The sequence below is a fragment of the Zosterops lateralis genome (assembly GCF_965231275.1).
Source record: "Zosterops lateralis genome assembly, chromosome: 29".
Classification (NCBI taxonomy): Eukaryota; Metazoa; Chordata; class Aves; order Passeriformes; family Zosteropidae; genus Zosterops; species Zosterops lateralis.
The window spans coordinates 2,840,282-2,863,312 of NC_139789.1; the positions used below are offsets into that span (position 1 = coordinate 2,840,282).

General features: G+C 48.1%; 1 protein-coding gene across 1 annotated transcript; it reads right to left on the bottom strand.

The window, feature by feature from the left end:
- Positions 1-2,759: 2,759 nt before the first annotated feature.
- GNA11 (G protein subunit alpha 11) lies at positions 2,760-16,788 on the bottom strand. Its single transcript, XM_083879963.1, has 7 exons — positions 16,627-16,788; positions 12,383-12,567; positions 11,182-11,336; positions 10,308-10,436; positions 9,006-9,135; positions 8,086-8,239; positions 2,760-6,526 (listed from the first exon to the last, which is right to left on the bottom strand). Exons 1-7 carry the CDS (start codon positions 16,760-16,762, stop codon positions 6,336-6,338), a joined length of 1,080 nt encoding a protein of 359 aa, XP_083736089.1. The 5' UTR covers positions 16,763-16,788; the 3' UTR covers positions 2,760-6,335.
- Positions 16,789-23,031: the final 6,243 nt, after the last annotated feature.

Sequence of the window (23,031 nt, forward strand, 5' to 3'; positions counted from 1 at the left end):
GCTCCCTGACAAGCCACATCCTCACCCAGCTCAGCAGCTGGGCTTCCCCAGAAGCTTCACACAGCCCAAGTGTGGAGTCTTTATCACACAGTCCAGCATGGCAGCCACAAAAACTCCTCAAAAGCCATGAGTTCTCCACCCACAGTGGTGAAGATGTTACAAAAATTGCTCCTGGAGGTTGAACTTCCTGGTCCTGTGTGGCAGGAGATAAAGCAGCTCGAGGACAATTATACCACACTGGTATCTCTGGGAGAGCCCACAGGAAACAGCCTGGGTTAAACAAGCCCTCACTGAGCCCAGGGCTCAAGAAGCTCTTGGTAGAAATGTTGTTCCAACAGCAGCTGTCATTCCACAGGCCAAGCTGGTCCTGAGCTCCTCAGCAACTTCAGAGTCCTGTGTGGGATGAGGATAGCACAGGGGAGAAAGCTGAACTAGAGGAAGAAGGCTTTCTACTCCTGCTTTATAAATTCCACATGACATTTTACTCTTATGTACAGATACTTCCCTCTCTTCCCAAGAGGGCAAAGGGAATGCTCAAAGGAAAGAGCTTCCTCCTGCTGGGAGGGAGGATGATGGTTGTCCAAGGACAAGGCAAATCCCAAACTCTCTCCTCTTTGCCTTTTTCTTGCACATGGGATTTTTTTAAATATGAAAAATATGAAAATCGATTTCCTTCATGTCTGGTTTACCCATGTGCACAACCCCAAGGAGCTGCTTTGCTGTTGGCAGGGATGTCCAGTGGCCAGGTTTAAAGCGATTTGCAGCACCGGCAGTCCCTGGGCCAGCTCACCTCACCAGGACACTCCCCTGGCCCACAGCCCAGCCCTCTTTTGCCGAGTCCCTCCCTCTGGAGGAGGCCGCAGGCCAGAGGAATTATCCCGGCAGCGCCAGGTGGCCTCAGGACACAGCCTCCCGTGTTCCCAACCTCTCCTTGCAGGATGGGCACGGGAGGATCAGAGGAGCCAAGAGCTTCTGGCCCCAGCTGCAGAGCTGGAGGTGAGGAGGAGCTCTCTGAGCTGCTGGGAACATTTTATCCAGCCCGGGCTGGAGTGGTCCTTGGGAAAGCAGCAACTGTGAGCTGCTGCACGGGCTGTTCCCTCGGCTGCTGCCAACAGCTGCCTCCTTCCCTGGGCTGCTCCAGCCTCCTGCTCCTCCACTGCTCCGCACACACCTGGAGGCTGCAAAAGGCCAAAACGCTGGGCCTTAAAGGCTTCATCTTTTTCCTTGAAGAGCCCCAGTTTGTTGCTTTGCTTTATTTAAACAGAGAGTGTTTGGCTCTTTGCAAAGAACAGCACAAGAGGTGACTCCCAGGGAGCTGGACACGAACAGGGAGGGCTGACTCTGCTCCCCAGCTGGTGAGGGGACAGAGCCACTGAGAAAAGCAACAAAAACTCACCCAGAACTAGCAAAGTGACAATTAAAGACCTTTCCAGTGCTCTGGCCACCAGATCACTGTTGCCTTGCTGGTGGGAGTGAATAAAATGCTTCAGGCTGCTCAGGAGCTGCAGTTTCACCTGTGCTAAGTGACCTTGAAGGGAGCAGAACATCCTCAGCTGCAGCTTCCTGAAAACACAGGAAACCTTTGCAGAGAGGAAATTGGCCATCTCTACCCACTCCCAGCTGATTTAATGCAACATTCCTGGAGAATGAGCCCAGAGAAAAGGAATTAAGCTCTATAAACTCCATCTCAGGAAATGGCTTTGGGGAAGTTTTCACAGTCATCCAGCTCTGGACTCCTTAAGGGATGATTTTAAAGCCGTTTCATATTTCAGTCCACATTTCTAACAGACAAGACTGGAAGCAGTTCTGGTCCCACCAACATTCCTGCTATTGGCAACAGATATCCTGCTTGGAATTGTGCCTGCAATGGGCTGACACCACAGCAAGAGGCAGCAGCAAACAGCAGCAACTTCCCTTAGCAATCCTACTCCAAAATCCTGGAAAACTTCAACTCGAGATGCCCCCATTGCATCCCTGCACCTTAAACCCCCAGTCAGATACTGCTCACACTCCAGAATTATTGGTACAGTGCATTATATATATAATTATGGTGTTATTATACCTTTTATTCACCAAAACATGCTTTGTTTCTATGCCTCAGAATCCTGATTTCCTGACAGGCAGAGCTGCAGGTCCCACAGGGTACCAGGGAGGAGGAGGAGGAGAGGGGAAGACAGGAGAGAAGAAACACACACACAACCACCACGGCTTTTAGGAACAAAATTTATTCCAATTTCAAACAGAGAGTTTATTTCAGGAGAAAGATATGAAAATCAATTTCCATCAGATATTTCTGTAATAAGCGTGTTGCCCAGCAGTCAGAGTGGGATCATTCCAAGAAACAATCACACTCCTGGACTGGAATGAGACAGTTTGGAGTCTGAATAGATCCTGACACTGGGCATCTTATTCAGAAACTCCTTTACCCTACCCTCTTCCCTCCCCGCCCCCCAACACGCACAACAATACATGCATTGCAAATGACAAGGTTTAAAAACAGCATTTTATATAGTATTCTTTTTAAATAGGATAATGTTTAAATTGTCTTAAATCAGGATCCTATAATATACAAGTATAACCAAATAATTTCCACCACATTGGCACTTGTAAAGAGTCTCTGGCACTACTAAAGAAGGGGCATTGGCACAAACCATACTCTTAAAAAACTGGGTGCTGCATAACACACTTTATCTCTGCTGGACTCTAACGACCTGGGCTCTGTACAGGACAATACAATGGTCAGCACACTCCGGAAGTACTTTTTTTTTACTTTTTTTTTTCTTTTTAATTATTTTTTGTCTTTTTTTTTTTTTTTTTTTTAAACCAATAAAACACATGAAGAAAAACCATAGTTGAACGCAAGGCCAACATTGCTAGGAAGCAACAACAAGAGACCAAAGAATCCAACTCGAGGAGAAGGAGGGAGGCAGGAAGGGCAGGAGCTGACACGCTGCAGCTGGAAGGGGCTTTTGCTCACCAGGTAGCCAATCCACATGGAATGGTGCAAGGAAAAGGGATGGTCCTCTGCTCACTGACTTCAAGTTTCAAACTAGTTCAAAGTATGTTGGTTTCTTCAACAGAACAAAGATTAAAAGTGCACAAGGAGCAGAGGTTAGCAAGGAGACCAACTCCTCAGACTCTAGATTCCCTACAACAACCCAATTTTACCTCTCTCCTGAAAGTCACTCTAAACCTGTCAGAGAATTCTGACAGGCCTCACCTTCAGAAAGGTTGATACAGGCAAATTTGGTTTTAAGGTTTGGCACTTTTGCTAGGGCAGGCATTTGCCAGCCAACAGAGACAGGAGCCAGTTCTGCAGGAACACTTCACTGGCCAAGCTGGAGGCACACAAGCAGCTGCTTACTAAGGAAAGCACGTGCTAACACTGGTATCTTCTCACACATGATACAGTCACAGACAACTCCAGGTGACGTGTACAGGTCTGACCCATTCCTACCCCAGTCCAGGAGGAGGTTTTAGGAACTCAACAAGAGCCACTGAGGAACACTCAGCCCTTCCCTCCCCGCCCCGAGCCAGTTCTCAGGCCAACAGCTACCCCAAGCAGGTGCCCCACAAGGTACAGCACATTCCCTAAATCCTTGTGCCCACAGCCTCCCACAGTTGCCTGCCACAATGCAGAGTCACTCTGCAAGAGACAGATGCCAAGATCCCTCCTCCTGTGCCAGGGCAGCAGCTCTTAAAGAAAGGGGAAGGAACAAAACGAGACGAAAAAAAAAGTTTCTGATTCAAGTGGAAGTACCACCATCATTCACCTTGGAAAAGAGAAACTTCTGGGAAGTTATTTTCCAAGAACCTGTGTATCTCAGTGCCAGGCTCGTTGCTGGCAACAGCTGTAGTGTGAACCATTTACAAAAGGATCACAGAAGCGGAAGAGGCTGGTGCTGCCGTCTGCTTCAGAGGAACAGCACTTAGAATACATGATTATAAATTCCTCTTTATAAGACAATTTCTACAAACTGGATCATTTTGGCATAAAGATGAAAAAAAAAAACAAAAAACAAAAAAAAAGCAGTAAAATTGATGCAAAGCTGTCTGACACATGGGAATCCCTCTCATTCCTCCCAAGGGTTAAATGCAGTCCAGAGCATGGCTAGTCTAAAGAGATGCTATGTTTCCTTCAGCATCACCACTCAGACTGGCTCTTCAACTGTTGGTCCCATGGCTACTGTTCCAACTTGAGCTCTGTAATCACTTGGAGCAGAGCTTGCTTTGCCCTGTAGTGCTCTGAGCACACAGAGGCTTCGCTCGGCTACTCTGGAAAATGAGGGACCTATCAACAGAATAATTCAAAATTATGTCCCTCCATATTTTAGTGTTCTAGATCAAAGCATCTTAAGCATCTCAGACAGTTAGATTTACTCTTACAATGTTGTGCAAAACACTGATGTAGTGCTCTGTCTACAAAAGAGACAAAATATCAACAGCCCCCTTCAACAGTGCAGCTCGTTTAGTCTTTTTTCTACTGGCAGCCTTCAAGGGGGCAATCTGGTTGATCCAGAGAATTTGGACCCAAATGCTACTTGTTGGAATTGAAACAGAAGCATCAGTGATGGCTGACTGACACACGTCCAGACGTGGGTCACACCTCCTGCTTCCCTCTCTCTCTCTCCCTGCCTTGCCAAGCACTTCTTTCTCCCAGGCTGGCAGCAGCCCTTCAGCACCTTGACTTGCCTCAGCTCTGGAAAATAAAGCTCTCCTATGTGCAAAGGCTTCATCTCCTCCTGCTCAGTGGAGATTCAGGTGGAATTCAGAATCCAGAACTACACCCACTCTGCCTTCCAGCAAGTGCTGCTGCCTCTCTCCTCCTCTCCTGCTGCACCAAGTGCAGCCAGGGCAGGACTGGACTCTGCAGCAGGCACTGCTAACACAATGATCACAGCAGCCTGGAGCAAGGATGTGTGTGAGTCTCCCAAAGAGGATCCCATCCTCCTCCAGAGAGGGACACAGCAGGGTGTGCCTCAGGGGAATGCATAAACAGGAGAGACAGAGCTGCTGCTCCCTCCAAGAGCTACCCTCAATCTCCCCAGGTAAGAATCCTACCAGAGCCTGTCACCCTCCAGCTCTGGTCCTCTCTGACATTCTGCAAGCTGGACAAGGCTGAGGAATTCTTACAAAGTCGTTCACACACTGGCACAAAATGCAATAAAACAAGGCTTGATTGCTAGTAGGCAGCAAGAAAAGACCTAGAGGATGGCACAGACTAAGGTTCTCAATCCAGGCAAAGTCTGATGATGGAATGCCACAATCACTCAGTGTGCTTTTGGTAACTGCTGCATAGAGAATTTGCTCATTGATGTCAAGAACTCTACCCAACAAAACAGTTCCTCTCTGCAGACTGAGCCTTGTGTGCACACGGCCACGCGCTTGTGGTGTGGGTGGGATGTGTTTATGTGTGTGGAAAAAAGAAAAAAAGAAAAAAAGAAGAAATAAAAATGAAATAAAATAAAATTTTAAAAAAAGAACAATTACAGTCAGGCACTTCCCCAGGCTCAGCAGCTATTGCTCCAAGAGCTTCCATCATTTGTAGTCCATGAACAAAATACAGCAACACATAGCAAACTATGTATAGAACATCAATAATTTAAAAAAAATCACAGTCTCCATACCTTTCATAATTGATAACAAAAAATTACTCAGAACATATAAAGAATGGAAAAGTGATGGCTTTTTTGTTGTTGTTTGTTTGTTTTGCCTTTTTCTTTTTCTCTTTTTTTTTTGCACAATAGTTGGAGAGCAATGGCTCCTCCCCAACATTTCATCACAGTGAACCATGGAGCGTGTCCTGGGGAAGGGAAGGGAAAGAAGGAGGGGAAGGAAGCAGGATTAGCAAATTACACCAGAGGCACCCTATAGCACAAGGCAAAGGGACCAGTAGCATTCTGCACTCCCACAGTCCAGTGAATTCACAATCTCAGCTGGAAAGTGTTGGGGATTTTTGCTTTTTTCTACATATACCACGGGAATGAAAGGGGAAAAAAAAAAAAGTGGCTTAGCAACAAAGGAAAGATCAAGATGAGGCTGCCTTAGCTGCTTGGCAAAAATTAAGAAGTAAGCAAGGTGCTGAAGAAATGAGGCATATCCCCGTTAACTGTGACATAAAAGCAATTTGTTAAAAATATGAAATCAACTACTCTGTGGACAGAGACATGAGACTCCAGGATAACACCGAGCACTTGCCACTCCACAGATCAGACAATTTGCAATCATTACATCATCAAAAATTAAAACTTTTTTTTTTTCCTGTCATATTTAAAATTTCATTGTTTTGTCTTTTCTTCACAAAGAAGCCTCTCAAGGGGCAAGAGGAGAGCAGGTCAAACCAGATTGTACTCCTTCAGGTTGAGCTGTAGGATGGTGTCCTTGACAGCTGCAAAGACGAAACGGATGTTTTCTGTGTCTGTGGCACATGTGAAATGGGAATAGATGATTTTATCACTGTCGGGATTTAAATCCACAAACATCTTGAGGATGAACTCACGGGCTGCCTGTGCATCCCTCTGTGGGCCTGCAGCAAACAGAGACACCAGTGAATGGATTCACTCCCATGCATCCCCCAGATCCATCAACTGATCCATCAGCACTTTCTCTTATAGGTTACAGAGCTTTAAAGAAGAAATTAAGATCATTTATGGGATAAAAGCTCCAAGAGCTGAAATGTCTTATGCTTTTCAGCTGTCTAATCAAATCCCACAAGGGCTCTGGGCACTTTGCAGACACTGATGGGTCAGTTCAGACCCTGCTTTGGAATTCAGGCCTTGGAACAACCCTAGGGGGAGCATCCACTGGGTAACAGACACCACTAAACGCTCTCCCATGGAAATGGGGTGTAAATTTCTTTGTAATATACAGGTGGATCTCACAGGCTAAAAGACACAAGCACGTATTTTGGAAACAAGCGTTACTGCCAGTCAAAAGTACAGTCAGTCTGCTCCAGCTGGTGACCTCACAGGAACTAAAAATGGGAATTTTGGCCAGTTTTTAATTCACATTGCTGACAGGTCCCCAGAAAATAGTCACCTACTGCAGTATCTTTCACAGGACTGCTGTTGTTGCATGGCAAATACGATCTCTTAAAAAGAAATCTGATGGGCAACCTCCCACTTCCAGGCCATGCAGCATCCCTGAAGGAGCTACTTGTAGGAAAAAATGAAAGTTCACAACACCCCCCGAAGCTGGGATCTGTCTCCAGCTGTTAAGCTCCATTTGAAGCAGGCACAGTTTGGGCAGCAGCTCTTCAGCCATTCCCAGCCTGCTGGAAAAACTTGGTGCTCCCACCAGAGCTCCAAGCAGGAACTCCAGATGTGGAAGGACAACTAACCGAGAGCAATTTCATTGGTCCTCTATAAGATGAAAGCTGTTTGCAAAATGGTAATTCTTCCTTTACCTCATAGTTTTTAAGCAAATAATTAGAGAATTAATACAGGTGAGCATGGCAAGAAGCCTTTGGCCTGATCTCATTTTCCTCTACTTTGATTTTTATTGTCAGCCCTATACAGGTGTGTTACCAGCCAGCTTTAAATGCACTCAGCTGAAGAGCCTGAAAAAATATTTTGGCTAAGGAGTTTTGTTTCAGATGGGAAATTCTGTTTCACATAGATATTGTTTTCCCACAACAGCAGATGGCAGCTAATAAGAATTTCAAGCTGCAGGAAGATTTTTTAGCACCATCATTTGAACAACTTGGGTACTTGACCAGTCAGTTTCTCAAAACAAAGACTCAAGTCACCTCTTCACTAGAAGGTTAAAAGGTCCAGAATAAACTGGATCAGTAAACTGCCACATTTATGAAACTGGTTATATGTAAAATTCCATTGTTTAATACTTTGCAGTGCATATTGGAGGGGGTAATTCCTCATCCAGGAGAGGCTCATTATTTGATAATCCTATCAAATTCCAGTTTTCTATGCATGATTAAAGATATTTTTATGATGTTTTCTTATTGCTGTAGGCATTCTTTCTCCAATTAATGTTTTCTCTGCTTCTAGATCTGAGCATTCTTTAAAAAACAAGTTTTAACCAAATCATCTCCACCCCATCCAGTATTCCCTCTTAAAAGCCACTCACCATCAAACTCTGGGAAATAGTCAACAAGGTGGGAATACAGGATCTTGTCTTCCAACAAATCTTTCTTGTTGAGAAAGAGGATAACAGAAGAGTTTTGGAACCACGGATAAGTTATAATGGTTCGAAAGAGAGCTTTACTCTCCTCCATCCGGTTCTGAAATGAGAAAAAGAGAGCCCTGTTTTCACAGAGGAGCACTAAAATGCTTTTCTGCTGCCTGCACATGCACTCAGATCTGTAGTAATTCAGCATCTTAAACATTATACACAAAGTACTTTGGCCCCAGGTAGATTCTGGTTCAAGCTGGATCAGTAAATGGAAAGGAAATGCAAAATCTGAAGGACTCAACCTTCATTTGTTTGCCAAACCTTTCACATCAAAAGACTTTCAAGTAATTTTATGCTTTAACAGCCATGTGAGAAGACTGTCCAATGATACTTTGTGAGCATATTACAAAAAAATAAGAGGAACCATTGTTATCTAATAGCATGCTTTTAATCTATTAGCAAGTGCCAAAATTCAGATTTGCACCTTCAAAAAGTGCAGCCACCACCTCACAAGACAGCAAAGCCTGAAGTAACCCAGTGCAGGAAGGGGATGGGGTGATTTGGGAGCACTTGCACAGTGCCTTCCATGGCACAAGGGACTCTGCAACTTCAAATAATTTCATTTTTCACTTGAGAAGCCCAGATGGTTTGAATGCCCCCTGCCTTTTCCATCCTCAGGGACATCATGACCCATCGAGGCTCATGTTCCCTTCACAACAAGAACTGAAGGCCAAAACCAATAATAGTAGCTAATCCAACTTGGCACCACACACCTGGGTACCAGCCTTCAAGAAATTACAAAAACATTCCTCCCTCTTTTCTTTCTTCCCTCTTTTCCTTCCTCCCTTCTGCAGAGTTCCCACTCGTTGGCTCACCTCATTATCCGATTCCACCAGAACTTGGTCATATTCACTAAGTGCTACTAAAAACATGATGGAAGTCACATTTTCAAAGCAATGGATCCACTTCCTTCGTTCTGATCTTTGACCTCCAACATCCACCATTCTAAGGAAGAGAAGTACATAGAGTATCACAGAGGTAGCTGCAGTTCTCTGAATGCCAAGGACCAGCAAACAATGAGAATTAATATGATTCTTTACCATTCCAGTTAACCTGGTACAGGGATGTGACACTATCTGCCTGTTAACAAAACCAGCAAGTTTACAAAATATCCTGGTCCAGAAATGCACAAAATTGAAAGAATGGACATGGGTGAGTGATGCCAAATTCACCCTTCACCATTTTTGCTGCTCTCTGCTCAGGTTTGCTCAGCAGCAGCCCTGAGTCTGAAAAGACTGAATAGACAAGTCCTTCAAAACTCTGCTCTGTCACATGAGCAAACTATTTTTGTTTTTAGTTAAAGCACCTGCTTGCCTCAAAGCTTATCCCCCACCCAAATCTTTCCTTGGTTGTTACAGTTTGGTTGGAATGTGCTGTTTAACAGTCACACACTTCGGCCTCTCAGTTTCAAGTCCCACCTGTACAGTACTAAAGTTATTCTGGCACTCACCTGAAGCGCCCCACACGTGGTTCACCTTTGATAAAATCCTACACCTATTCCCTAGGTCAGCAAAACAGAACAGGGAGAGGAGACTTCTGCATTTCTGTAACCAAATGGCTTAAGAAAGAGGATGCAGGTTCCCTTATTCCTCTCTAGCAATGCCACACTGTGGTGGGGAAGGGCAGAGAGCACCCAAGCACCAGAGGGAAACACAGGAATATTGCTGTGTTCAGCCTGGTCATGCCAGCCTCAGTTGCTGGTTTGAGCCTGCAAAGACCATCTGCTGCTGCAGGAGCACAGGCAGCAAGTTTTGGTGCCACCCTGAGAGCACAAGGCAGGCACAGAAAACCAGCTCTCAAGGCAGGTGCTGGGTACAGGGAAGTATCTCTGAAGAAAAAATGTCAGCCCTTGGTGGCTACAACCACAAGGGTTGTACAAATTCTCAACACACCCCTCAGCTGCCTCACAAGCCACAATATCAGCCTGAGATGGCAGCAGTGATTCAAAAAGTGATTGAAGTGATTCAAAATCAGGTTCAGTTTTCTGACACCCATAACATCAGACCACCCATCCACTCAAACCATCTGGACACACTAAAGCAAGGCAGAACTCATCTTCCCTGAAACCATCTCCCTGCTGCCTGAGTTCAGCTGTAACATGAAGACACCTCCAGTACCTGAAGATAATATTCTCTAGGTCAAAGGGGTACTCTATGATCCCGGTTGTAGGGACTCTAACCCGTAGCACATCTTGCTGAGTTGGTAGATATCCTGGGGTAGCAATACGATCCACATCGCTGAGATAGCTGCAAGCAGGACAGTGGGGAAAGAAAAATAACAAAGGAAAAAGAAAAATACTACCTTAGGTCACGGCACATAAATATACAGATGTAAAAACTGCTGCATGAAGTCTTTATGCAGCGTGATGAGAAAGGCAGAAGTTGTCTGAATTATTTTAAATATGGGGTGGAAAACTAACAGAAAGTAATTTTGAGGAACAGTAATTCACCAGCCAGTCCCCTTGAAGGATAAACAGATACACTAAAAACAACTTTGTCTTCCCCATTCCTATACAGAGTTGATAATCTTTACTACAGAGAAAGTTCAACTACAGCAGATGCTTTATGTGTCAGGATCAGGTCTCATCTAAGGTTTTCTACTTATAAATGTAGAAACATACGCTTAGTTACTTAAAATGTAAAACATCCTCTGTACGTTGCCAAACTTAATGGATTTATAATTAATAAAATCTGAGCTACACATCCACATACACCTGTAGGCCAAAGACAAACCTGAAGAGAAAGAGCAGCACTCCTGCTGCCCAAGAGCCAGGATCAATCCAGATGGAATAACATGGAGATTCTGGCCTCAGGTATATCCTGAAGCAGATGTATAAACACCCTTTAACACCCACCAGAACACATCACACTCTCAGGAAAAGCAGCAAAGGATAAAGAAACAAACTCTGGACTTCAATTAAAAAAATGTGGACAGGTACAATTTGTTAGACCATCAGTCCCATCACAAGCACACCAGTGACTGTACACTTACTATTTAGCTGAGTCAGAAAGTTGATATTCTCTTCTCCTGTCATAGCACTCCTGTATTCCAGGGTCATTCCACAATGTTTTAATTGCACTTACATATGGCTGCTCAAATGTCATGACCTTTTCTACATCCACTTCTCGGATCAGCACTGCATTGGCCTGGAGATTAAAAATAAGAAATAAAGAGATAAAAAGTTTAAAAAAAACCCCAAAATTGGTGGGCATAAAAATACCCACCCTACAATGGCTAAGCAAAGGAAGGAGTACAGTAACTACCACAGCCTGTGGGGTCTGTGAGGTGATTATCCACACCAAAGGGCTTTTGCCAATACCCCCAATAAATAAAAACCAAAGTGGAGTTCTGCACAAGTTATAGTAATCAAAAGTTGGCAGTTTTTTGTTTATCAGAACTCCTCCACCATGACTCACATAAAGCACAGGCAAAGCTTTCTCACACTCTGCCTATTCTCACCACAGACAGGAAAGGGGCACCATCCAGTCCCTACACACAATTATTCAAAATCAGCTCTAAGACACTGTGACAGGACAGATAAAATACAACTTCAAAATACTAAGGATACTAAGCATTAAAAAAGGCAAAATATGCTAAAAAAAAAAATCTATTTTCCTGGCATGCCCTCACTCTCACTGTCCTCCCCCTCAAGAAGATAAAATAATTTAGATCAGATCTGTCTAAAATTAATTCCTGGTCCCAAAATCAGTATGTTTCTGTGGCTGAGACCAAAATTCTTCAGGAAAGGTTTGTACTCTTGGTCAGTAGATATCAGAAAAACAGAAGGATTGCAGAAACAGGAGCAACTACCAGCACAGGTCTGTGTCTTTTGGGTCCAGCATGTATTTTGCCAGCTTCAAGTTCCAATAGGAACAGCAACACACACAAAGAAAATGCCGACACATTTAACAACCTGAATCCTTGAAATGAGTAAAAATAACACCCCTCCTATCCCTTCCATCATATCCCAATCCCTTGCTCCCAACACTCACTAGGCACACCAGTGCACCAACCAAAGTTGCTCTATCCCTTAACACAAACAAGTAAAAGGAATTGAGTAGCAAGAAAATGTCATAAAAAGTTTATGGAAAAGAGTTCAGGGAGGTTGAGGCTGCAATGCAGAAAGACACGAGCAAACAAGAACTCAAAACCCTCACTGACTAAAGAGACGTGCAAAAACTGAGAAACTTACCTTGTTCTGTTCATATTTGTACAGAATCTTCAGGGTTTCCATGGCTCTTATCATAGACTGCATGGCAGTGAAGATGTTTTGGTACACCAGCTTGGTGAAGCCTTTTTTGTCCTCTTCAGAGTAGCCTGAGCCATGAATTATACGCATTTGCTTAATGAACGTGCTTTTCCCACTCTCCCCAGTGCCTACAGGATGCAAGACAGGGAGTTAGGAGCCACCAGGAGCAAAGCCCAAGCACACACTACTCCCAATCTCCTTTTTGTCACTTCCCAGACTGGTAAAAAACAACCTGGATTGTTCATCCCTGCTACAAACCCGGCAGGGTGGAAGGAAGACACCTTGTCCTTTAGAGCAGCCTTCAAAAGTAGCTCTGGTACTTATTCCAAATCTCACGTTACAGCCACTCCCACACGTCCTGCGTCAAGAGGCCCTTGCCCGTCACACCTGACCTATTCCCAGATACTCCTGCAAGATGCTACAACCAGCCAGGAAGGGCCTGGACACACTCTCAAGCCAGCAAAGTGCTACAGACCCAGACAGCAGAGAGTGGCCAGGAGAAACCCAGTAAACAGCGAATTTCCTTTTGCTCTAATTTGGCACAAAATGCTCTTTGCCTTATATACAGCATGTCTTTTCACAGGAAAGAACCAAACACGACAGAAAAAAAAATAAATCAACTCTAAAGGAGAACGGAGCTCAAGAAACTCTTTGCTTATCCATCTGACAGGAACGAGGCAAGCAGCACATCTGCCCTGTACCCCAAACTGCTGTGCCAAGGTTTTCTCCCCAGGGCTGGACCCACAGTCCTGATTGTGGCAGCGTTGCTGCTGATCCTGCTCTGGGTGTGAGGGAGTTAAAAATGGCGTCTGGCAGGGAGAGCAGAGTAGGCCACTGCTCCCAGCTGTCGGTGCCGTGCCTGGGTCCCCACGGGCTGCAGCCTGCTCTGCAAGGCCACTGACTGCTTCCTTCTCTTCCTCCTCTCGCAGGTTTTACTGCCGGGCCCGGGAGCCGACGGGAGGGCAGCGCTTCCAGCGCCGGCTTCCTGCACCGTCACTCGGGCAGGTCCTTCCACTCCTACATTTATGGCCCCACAGGAGTCACTGGGCATGTGAAGGCCACCAGATGATACCAAAGGACAGTGGGGAGTTTCTAACAGAGCGAGTAGGAGAGAAAAACGCCATCAGACGGGATCCACGCAGTTAGAGCCTTGCTAAATTCACAATTCTGCTGGGATGTCCCCAGTGACATCTGCCCCGTGCACAGAGTCCTTTGTGGAGGGGACACACTGGCCAGGCCTCACCTGGGATGAGCTTCCCACCACCCTAAATGGACACCACTACATTTCTGTGGGTTACTTTTGTTCAGTCTTCTAAAATTTGCTGTCACTATGCAGGATATTGATAAAAACCCCACACATCTCTAACACAGTGGTCCAGCTCACCTCACTACCCAGACCAAAAACTCAAAATATATACAGATCTTTTTGACCTGTAGTTAAAATGCTGGCAGAGCCCTGGCTCTCCCCACAGGCACCACCAGATCCTCCTCACAGCAGGGGAGAGATGGATTCAGACAGGATCTCATTCATCCCAATACACAATTACTACTCATATGTAGATACTCAGTTACTCATTTTATCTTGTTAGGCTAAAAGGCAAACAAATAAAAATGCTCAGATAAAAGCAAGGAGCACCTAACTAGAAAGCAGAACGTTTGAAATGAACAGCAAGAAGTGACAGAAATCACATCAGCACAGGCAGAAATTAACACTGTAGACACTATCAATATGCAGCAAACTATCTCCATCTTGAATACAAAGGTGCACCCCAAGTGGGGGAAAAACTGGAAACTGAGATTTTCTGTGGTTTCTGTCAGTGTGGTGAGAAATATTTCCTTGTCTTTTACCACAGCGACCAAAACTGAGAGGGGAAACAAAAAAGGTGCTGCTTCAAAGCACTTCAACAATGAAAATGTAAGAGAAACCTCAACACCAGACCTTTGCCTGCTTGATCTTAAGAGTTCAAACACAGATTCTTCCTGCCACTCCATCACCACTCTGGTTTGGGGGTTGGTTTTGGTTATTGGTGGTGGGTTTTTGGTTTGGTTTTTATTTTTATATTTTCCCCTTTTGCTTTCCCTGAGGCACAGGACCACACCAGCAGGTTACAAGCTCTGGTGGGCACGATCTACAACTCTCAGGGCACAAACCCCTTTTTTAATATGACAAGAGATAATCTGAATTCACCGCTTCTGCCAACATGTGAAGGCAGCAGAGTTTACAGTAACTTCCTAATGATCCCCCAGTACCTCACAGGCTCTTGTAAATACATTGCTCAGTCAACACTATCCCATGCTTAATCTCAAGTAATTTTTATACAAAATATCCTCCTCATCCAGTAAAAAGACAAATTACTACCCCTGTACCAGATGGCAATGTCCACCACCTTGAATTTCTTATTAACAGGTTCATCATTGATTAGCACTCTTCATCTTCACCTCAACTTTCTGTTTTAGACTGCACCAAAGTAACTGTCATCAGATGTAGTGACAAGTAAAATTTAACAGTTTCTACAAGGTGGAAATTCCCTCCACACACTCAAAATTTTGGAGATTTTGGGAAATCCCTCTCACTAAGTCAATCATTAATACTTGTGAATATGAGAACTCCATAAAACAGGAGGAACACAGAAGAAATCCCTGCCAGCAGCAGTTTCACCAAGGAGAGAGAACACAGGTTACCTGTGCCAGCTAAAGGTGGGCAATGTGCTGTGTCCAGTGAAAAGCATCCTGCAAACACTGTCTAACCCAGGAGTGTTCCTTATCCAATAATAACCACCTTCTATATGTTTTTTTAATTTGATGCTGCATCTGTATCTTTTAGAAAAGCAGAAAGGATTCTTGAGCAATCTGAATTATTTCTAAAGTGAAATCTTTAGATCCAGTGGGATCTTCTTAACCCAGATCTATCCTATAGCGACAACCTATTTTGACACAGCTGCTTCTGTGGGACTGCTTTTAGGGAAGCATCAGAGTGAGGGACACCTTCCCTCCCCTCCAGGAAGCCTTACAGAAACTGCCACAGCATCTCCAAAGAGCAGGAATGTGAAGCCCTCGATTTTACCTTTCACAGGAAGAACAGCAATAATTGTGAAGGATTCAGGGTGAGAAGGAAAAACTCTGGCCTTTACTTGACAGTTATCACCAGGCACCAGTGCTGGTACTGGAGCCCTCCAAGGGGCTGGGCACACACAGCCTCCCTCCACTTCTGCAAAGTGCTTTTTTTTTTTTTTTTATTTTCACAAGGGTCAGCCTCTTTCTTTAGCTGGACCTTAATGGCTTGTCAATAGATGCATTAGATCTGCTTCAGACTCCATCCCAAGACGATACAGTATTCAAGACACAAAGCAGGATATATCTGAGACAGGAGAAATGCCAAATCACAGCACGCATGAAACTGAAACTTAAGTTTAAATTTGGGGGCTACCTGGGCACGAACATCAAACTCACTGCTGAGGAAGGAGGGACATGCCTGCAAATGCCTTCAAGTCTCAGTTTGCAACCGATTACCCATCCAAACTCATCTGAACACGACACAGTCACCCATCTGCACAGGGAGCACCACCGTGTTTCCACCCCCAGACCCAGATTCTGCACAGGTGATCTCCACCTCTGAACAACCACGGGCACAACTCCTGCAATTCCTCCTGCCTCGTCCCCCTGCAGAACCACCAACCACACGGCGCTCCCAGCCCTGCTGCCTCTCCCAAGCCTCGCCCCAGGGGAAACTCTGCGCTTCAGGAGCTGGAGGCCAGTTTTTCCACAGCCGTTCACCCAAGGCCCAGGAGTTCACCGACAATCCTGAAAAGCACCAACTCCCACCAGCGGATTTCCACACTGCAAACCAAGGCCGAGCGCACTCCCCGAGAATCATTTCCTCGAGACAAATTTCACGCGCCCCGTGTGCGTGCCCGCCTTCACCACCAGGAATTTCAGCCACTTAGTTCCTGGTTGTGTCAAAACCCATTTTGACAGCGAACGCATCACAAAATCAAACAAAGGGCAGCCAATGAGGCGGCCGCCCCGCACGGCTCGGGAGCGGCCCCGAGCGCCGGGCTGAGGCGGGGATGGCTCCCGCCGCTTCCCCGCCACACCCGCTCCCCGCCCGGCCCGGCCACCCGGACCTGCCCAGCCCCGGGCCGGGCCCCGCGGCGGCCCCTGGGGCCGGACCGGCGCCGCGCTCTCACCCAGCAGCAGCAGCTTCAGCTCGCGGCGCGCGTCGCGCTTGTCCCTCCGCAGCTGCTTCTCGATCTCGGCGTTGATGCGCTTCGACTCCTTCACCTCGTCGCTCAGGCAACAGGCCATCATGGACTCCAGAGTCATGGTCGCGCCGCGGCCGGGACGCCCCCGCCCACCCCCCCACCCCCCCGGCACCGACCACCGTTCTCCGCACGGCCGGGAACCCGGCCCGGCCCGGTCCCGCGTCCCGCGCCCCCTTCCCTCCCCACCCTCCCGCCCTGCGCGGCGCCGGCCCGGCCCGGCCTCGCCCCGGCCCCGAGTGCTGCGGCCGGGCCCAGCGCCAGCGCCGCCGCCGCCGCCCCCGCGCCGCTCTCGCCCGGCTGCGCCGCCGCTCCCTCCGCACGGCTCCGCCGAGACACCGACGAGCCGGCGCAACCCAACCCGCTGCCGCCGAAAACAAGCGCTGACTGACAGCGATCCGGACCAATGGAAGAGCGCGGCGCTCAGCGGGGCGGGCCCGGATGGGCGGGACGAGACGCCGCGGCCAATGGGAGCGCAGGGTTTGGTTGACCGGTCGCGGGGGGGGGGGAGGACGCACGAACGCGCGTTCCTGGAGCGGGGCGGGGCCGCCGGGCATTGTGGGAAGGTGGCGGACTGGGCGCGCATGGCGGGGCGGGCCGGGATGGGACCGGATCCTCCCGTCACCGGGCCGAGCGCGGAGCCGCCGCCTCCCCTCGCCCTCCCCGGGCCCGCGGTTGGGCCGCGCCGGCCGGGCAGGGCCTTGGCGGCCGCTGGGATGGCGGCACAGGGCGGGCCCGGGCCCCGGGCGTTGCGGCTCGTCCCGCAGCTCTCGGAGTCCTCAGCGGGTGCCCGGAGCGAGCCAGGCCTGAGCCCGTGTGGGACGGGTCCGGCTCAGCCCGCAGACCCCCCAGCCCGGCCACCAGCCCGCGGGGCTGAGGAGAGAGAGGCTGAGGCCTCCCCTGTGCTCCAGGCTCCCCCTCGAGTCGGCCAGCTGAGCTCTGGGTGCCACCTCCCAGCCCAGCCCTCCCTACTCTCCATTTCCCCACACTGGGGGTCTTAGAGCTGCCTTTATCCCAGGATTCCTCATTGCATCCTCCCAGGTGCCTGTTGAGCTGTAACGCGTCCTCCAACCAGCAGCCTGATGTATCCCATCCATGGCATAGCCTTGTGTTCATTCTTTTGCTGCCAGTGCAGTTTTATCTGTCAGAGCAGCACCCCCGTGCTCTGTGGGAACCTGCCCCAAGCAGAGTCCCTGCCACCTGGACTCTACATACACACACAGGCACCTGTGGTTGCACACCTCTTACCCTGCCTTGTCTGGGGTCTGTATCTAAACAGTCTTTCTGAAGGTCCAAAAAAGCACAATAGAGCTGTTACATTCCTGCCTCCCTTGTTAACAGCCCGGCTCACACAGTGGTTTGCCAGTCCTTACCTCTTGGCAGTTTGGCTGAGACAGAAACACAAGATGCTCACAAACAACAGGTTCCATTTAACACTTAAATTCTCTTTTATGCCTGTGCTATTCCCATGAGTTCTTTGCCTCAATTAAAAGAAGTTTCTAACTGGTTTTTTGGTGATTTTTTTTTTGTTTGTTTGGTTTTGGTTTTTTTTTTTTTTTTTTTTTGGGGGGGGGGTTGTTTTGTTTTGTTTTGTTTTGTTTTGTTTTGTTTTGTTTTGTTTTGTTTTGTTTTGTTTTGTTTTTCCGCCCAGTGGTCTCTCCATAGTTTGGCCTTTAACAGCACTAATACTCACCTCCCTTGGTTACATTCTCTTACATTTCCCTCCCAGGTGCCCCACAGCCAGGAGGACTGTTCCTCCCTCATCACAGACCTCTGGCAAAGGTGATGTGGTCGTTTTTGCTTTGGCAGCTGAAAATTATTCAGCAGACAGAAGTGCTCAGCACACACAGGATCAAAGCCAGAGTGGCTGTTCCCCGTGACCTGTTGCCCTTTGGAACTCCCAAGTCTGGACAGTCCTTAAGGAGACTGAGGTTCCTGTAACCCCTGCAGCACTGCCCTGACTGGACAAGCCACTTGTCCTGTTTGCATGTCCTCAGGCTGTGAGGGTAACACAGGGAACGTGTCTGGGGCTGCTGGAGAGTTGTCAGGTTGGGATTGCTGGGCTGCTCTGAACCACAAGGTGCTGTGTGTTGGAACTTATGGTTTTGGTTGCCTTCTCCTGGGCAGGATCAAAATCTAAAGGGCAGCAGATCCTGAGGAAATTTCCACAGCTTGCCAAAAGAAAAAGGAGCAATAAAATTTGCATCCAGCCTCTGGACTGTTTGCTTGGTTCCTGCTGATGGGAAGTTTGGGGGCACAGATGTTGAGTTTTGATGAATCCTGATCAAAGTGTTGATTTAAAAATGACAGAACTGCCAGTCTTCAAGCAACAATAGCCCATCCACTCCCTCCCTTTCTGCCCTAATGGAAAAGTTTTGGTGCTCAGAGGGTTCCCAGGAGACCTGGGATTTCCCTCAGGTCTGTCATCAGTGTGCTGAGCAATTCCCCGGGCTCCATGTCCCTGTTCCTGCAGAAAGCTGATCCTGAACGTGTCAGGCCACTTCCAGAGCAACTGTTCCCATGGCCCACATTTGCAGCAGCTAATGCTGAGCCCAAAGATGACCCCCATTTGTTTACAGAGAGGAGGATCCCAAGGCCCATGGAGATGCAGGCACATCATGCTGCAGACATTTCAGAGCACCATCCCTTTTCTCCACTCTGGCCCCATTTCTTAGCTCCTTGTGAGTTCCAGATGTTTGAGAGCAGAAGGGAGCAGGCATTGCCGGCAGGCCAGGGGGGTGGTCCTGCCAGGCTGACGGAGCTGGGTGTGTTCAGCCTGGAGAAGGCAAAGAGGGGATTTTACCAATATCCACAAATACCTGAAGGGAGGTGCCAGGGGATGGAGCAGTTTCTGCTCAGCTGTTGAGCAATAGGACAATGGGCAGAAACTGATGCACAGGAAGTTCCACCTTGAACATGAGGAGGAAGAACATTCCTGTGCTGCTGACAGAGCACAGGTTGCACAGAGGGGTTGCAGAGTCTCCTTCTCTTGTGATATTCAAAGGAGGAATGTGTCTGAACTCTCTCTGGGTGCTGATGGGGACCAGGGACCCAGCTGCAAAGCACGTGTCAAGTGTTTCAGCCTCCCCCAAAATTAATTTTACAAGTTCTTCAATTGCCTGTCACAGGAAGATGCCACAAGATTTGAGTTCTCTGAAAAAAGGAGGAAAGGCACCGAGATCAAACAAGGCTGACAAATGCAGCCCATGACAGCAATTGCTGGATTAGTTTTTTTAAACCTTATGTTTCACATCTGGTTTGTCATGGTGTTGTAGGTGGGCTCAGTGCACAGTAAACGAGGATAACAAACCTACATTTTCTGTGATCCTTTCATCCCCTGCGATCCCAAAGCACATCATTTAATTGCACTCAACCTGCACACAGATTTCATAAATAAAGGAATGATGAATTAGCATAGCTGCTGCAGCATTCACACAAGTTACCAAGACACAATCTCCTTGTGCAATCAATCCAGCCTCATGCTTCAGTGTTTGTCATAAATTGAGGTCAGGAAGAAATGTTCTCCCTACCTGGAGGAGTGCTGCTGAACTAGCTGAGTACAGAAAGACTCTTAAGGGTGTAGTGATCTGTCTTTCCTGTGCAAATCTCAGGAACTGCTGCAAATATGCATTTGGTGAAGCTCCAGTGCAGTAGGTGAACACTGATCCTGCACAGGGGCAGGAGGAATCAGTCTCACGTGAGGCTGGGTGATCCTTTTGACCCTAAAATCGCTATCTTGCTCCTCCCTTTGTCCAGCAAGGGAGCCAGAGAATCCTGAGCCCTGGCCATGCCCACAGCACAGGTGGGCCTGGTCAAGAAGCTGCTCCTTTGCCCATCCCAGCCCCTGTGGGTCACTCCCTTCAGGCTCATTTTCAGTTTCATATGCAGAGGGATTCACAGCTGCTTCTGCAAACTGATTGTGCTGGGAAGCTTCTCATGACCAAAGGGTCAGTGGATTCCCCTGACTGTCTCACAGCTCCAAATTTCCTGCTTATCTCCCACCAAATGCCTCAGGGACACCACCCAGGGGGCAAGCAGGTTCAGGCATCCTTGCCATGTGCTTCCTAATCATAGTTCAGCTGCAAAATCCCTTTCCTGCTTCCTGCAAGGAGTGTGAACTGTTCCTTTGCACTTTGGCTGGTAAAAAGGATGATAATTACCCCTAATCAGTCTGCAGCAAAAACACAGGCCACAGCAGAAAGGAGGGGTGGGGGGCAGCCACCACGAGGAATGGAACCCAATTATTCCAAGTCACTGATAAAGCGGGATCAAAGAGGGTAGGATTGTTTTACCAGCTGTAAAAAGCCTGCCTGGACCAAGGCTGTTCTTGGAGAAAGGCCCTTTCTGCCTACAGGCCATTCCTGGCTGGGACCTTATGCACATCCACAGACAGTTTCTCATTTTTCTTCTTGGTGTAGGCAAGGAATTTGGGCTGGTGTTCATTTCTGCCTCTGAGAGCAAGCAGCAAGGCAGTTTCAGCAGGAAACGAGCACAGAACCGTGGGCATACAGTGCAGGACAAGTGTTCTGTCTGCTGCCCCTGTGGGCACTGAGGTGCTGGGACTCTGCTGTGTCCCACCAGGGGCACCTGGGTGTGCCAGGGGATGGAACAGTTGGGGCTGGGTGGTGATGAGGGTGAGGGACAGCACTTCTGGAGGCATCTGTGCCCTGCCAGTGCCATGTTCGTGGGGAGAAGAGTGCTGCACTTCTTGTTCCCTCAGCTCCCTGGGAGCCTGTGCAGCCCCACTGCATCATCCTGTCCAGCCCCACTGCATCATCCCTGCAGCCTCACTGCTCATCCCAGACTTTTGCTACAGCAGAGAGACCTGCACAGCTCCTAAAAGCAGCAGGAGAGTTGGGAGGTGGTGAGGTAGAGAAGGAGAACAGCCCATGAAAGAGGGACATGATAGGGAGGTTGTGTGTAAATCACTCCTGGGCCTGCCCAGCCCTTGCCTTGTGTCTGGCTGATTGTGTTATGCTATCTACAGAAAGTTTAATATAAGAAGTTAATAATCCCTGTGATAAGAGGAGTGATAAGGGACAGTCTGGCCTGGATGTGGCACGGGGCCAAGGTCCAGTGCCCAACCTCCCCCAGCAGTGCTGGCTTCCCCATCCCATCCCAGGTGGCACAGACCTGGCAGGGCTGGGCAAAGCAAAAAAAAAAAAGCAGGAACCAGCCCTGCTGCTGGCAAAGAGGGGCTGGGGAAGCAGGGAGGCAGGAAGGGGAGAACTCTGTGAGCCCCAGCAGTGTGCCATGGGGATGGCTGTGGCTAAAGCCCACAAGCTGCCACCACTGGCCTTTATAAATCTGAATACAGGGTGGAAGTGGGGGATTGCAGCCCAGGGAGGGACTGGGGTTTCTTGGCATGTGGGGTATCAAGGGCAGCTGAAGTTTAATGAGTTTGGTCAGCCTGAGCCCCGTTTCTACTGGAAGGAGGCCACAGAATTCAAACCACAAGTGAGAAGCAAAGGAGTCACTGGCTGAGCCACCCCAGTGCCAGTGGGTTCTGCCCGTGCCACTCTGAGCTGTGCAGTGCCCCACAGTCCTCAGACTCAATCCTGCAATGCATCTGTATCTGTGGTCAGCTCGAGGTGATGGGACCCAAGAGAAATCCTGAGGCTGTGGAGAAAGGGGAAAAAACCTTCCTTGTCTCAGCACCTGAATTGCTGCTGTGCCTTTTTTTATTTCTTGCTCTTTAATTCCAGGTAAAAGTGAGAGTATTCTCAGGGTAAAAGCAAGATCTCAGAGCCTACATTTTCATAATAATGACAGCTGGGCTTTCTCCTTGTGTCCAGAGCTTCAGAGCAGAAAATGTCTGTACAACCTCTCTCCTTGAACCAGTGCTGGAGTGGGATATAATATCTGAATAATTTACAAAGGCTCTTCATTACACAGATTTATTTTTGGCAGCTTTGTTAGACTGTTCCTTTTAGGAACTAATAGGAAGTTTCTCTGGTTTCATTAGGACATCCCTGTATGAACTGTTCCAGTGGGGCCAGGGACTGGGACAGCTTCTTGCTCCATTAGGAATGCAAAATGTTTCTGCCCTCCCTGTCCCCACATGGCTTTCTGGAAACCCACCTGCACGCCCAGCCCTGACCCAGCCCTGGTTGTAGCAAGAGTCCAGCAGACTTTATTCCTGGCCAAGGTGTTGAGGGAGTGGGGGGCTTTCCCACGTTGCCTTCAAACAGCTTTGAAGCAGACAAACGTCGGTTCCCTTGGAGAGCTCCTACACAGAACTCCTTTTCCTGTGCTGGAAAAACCTTCATTTCTCCAGCCAGGTCTGAGGTGGGCTGTGGGAACCCCCACTGTTCACCAGGCTGTGTTTGGGGC

Bases quoted from the DNA above. Each gene is read 5' to 3' on its own strand.
- GNA11 (XM_083879963.1), bottom strand. From the start codon at position 16,762: ATGACTCTGGAGTCCATGATGGCCTGTTGCCTGAGCGACGAGGTGAAG. The intron at 9,136-10,307 runs GTACTGGAGGTG...TCTCTTCCTTAG, and splicing joins CTAGAGAATATTATCTTCAG to AATGGTGGATGTTGGAGGTC. The intron at 6,527-8,085 runs GTGAGTGGCTTT...TGTTTGCTGCAG, and splicing joins CTATTTCCCAGAGTTTGATG to GCCCACAGAGGGATGCACAG.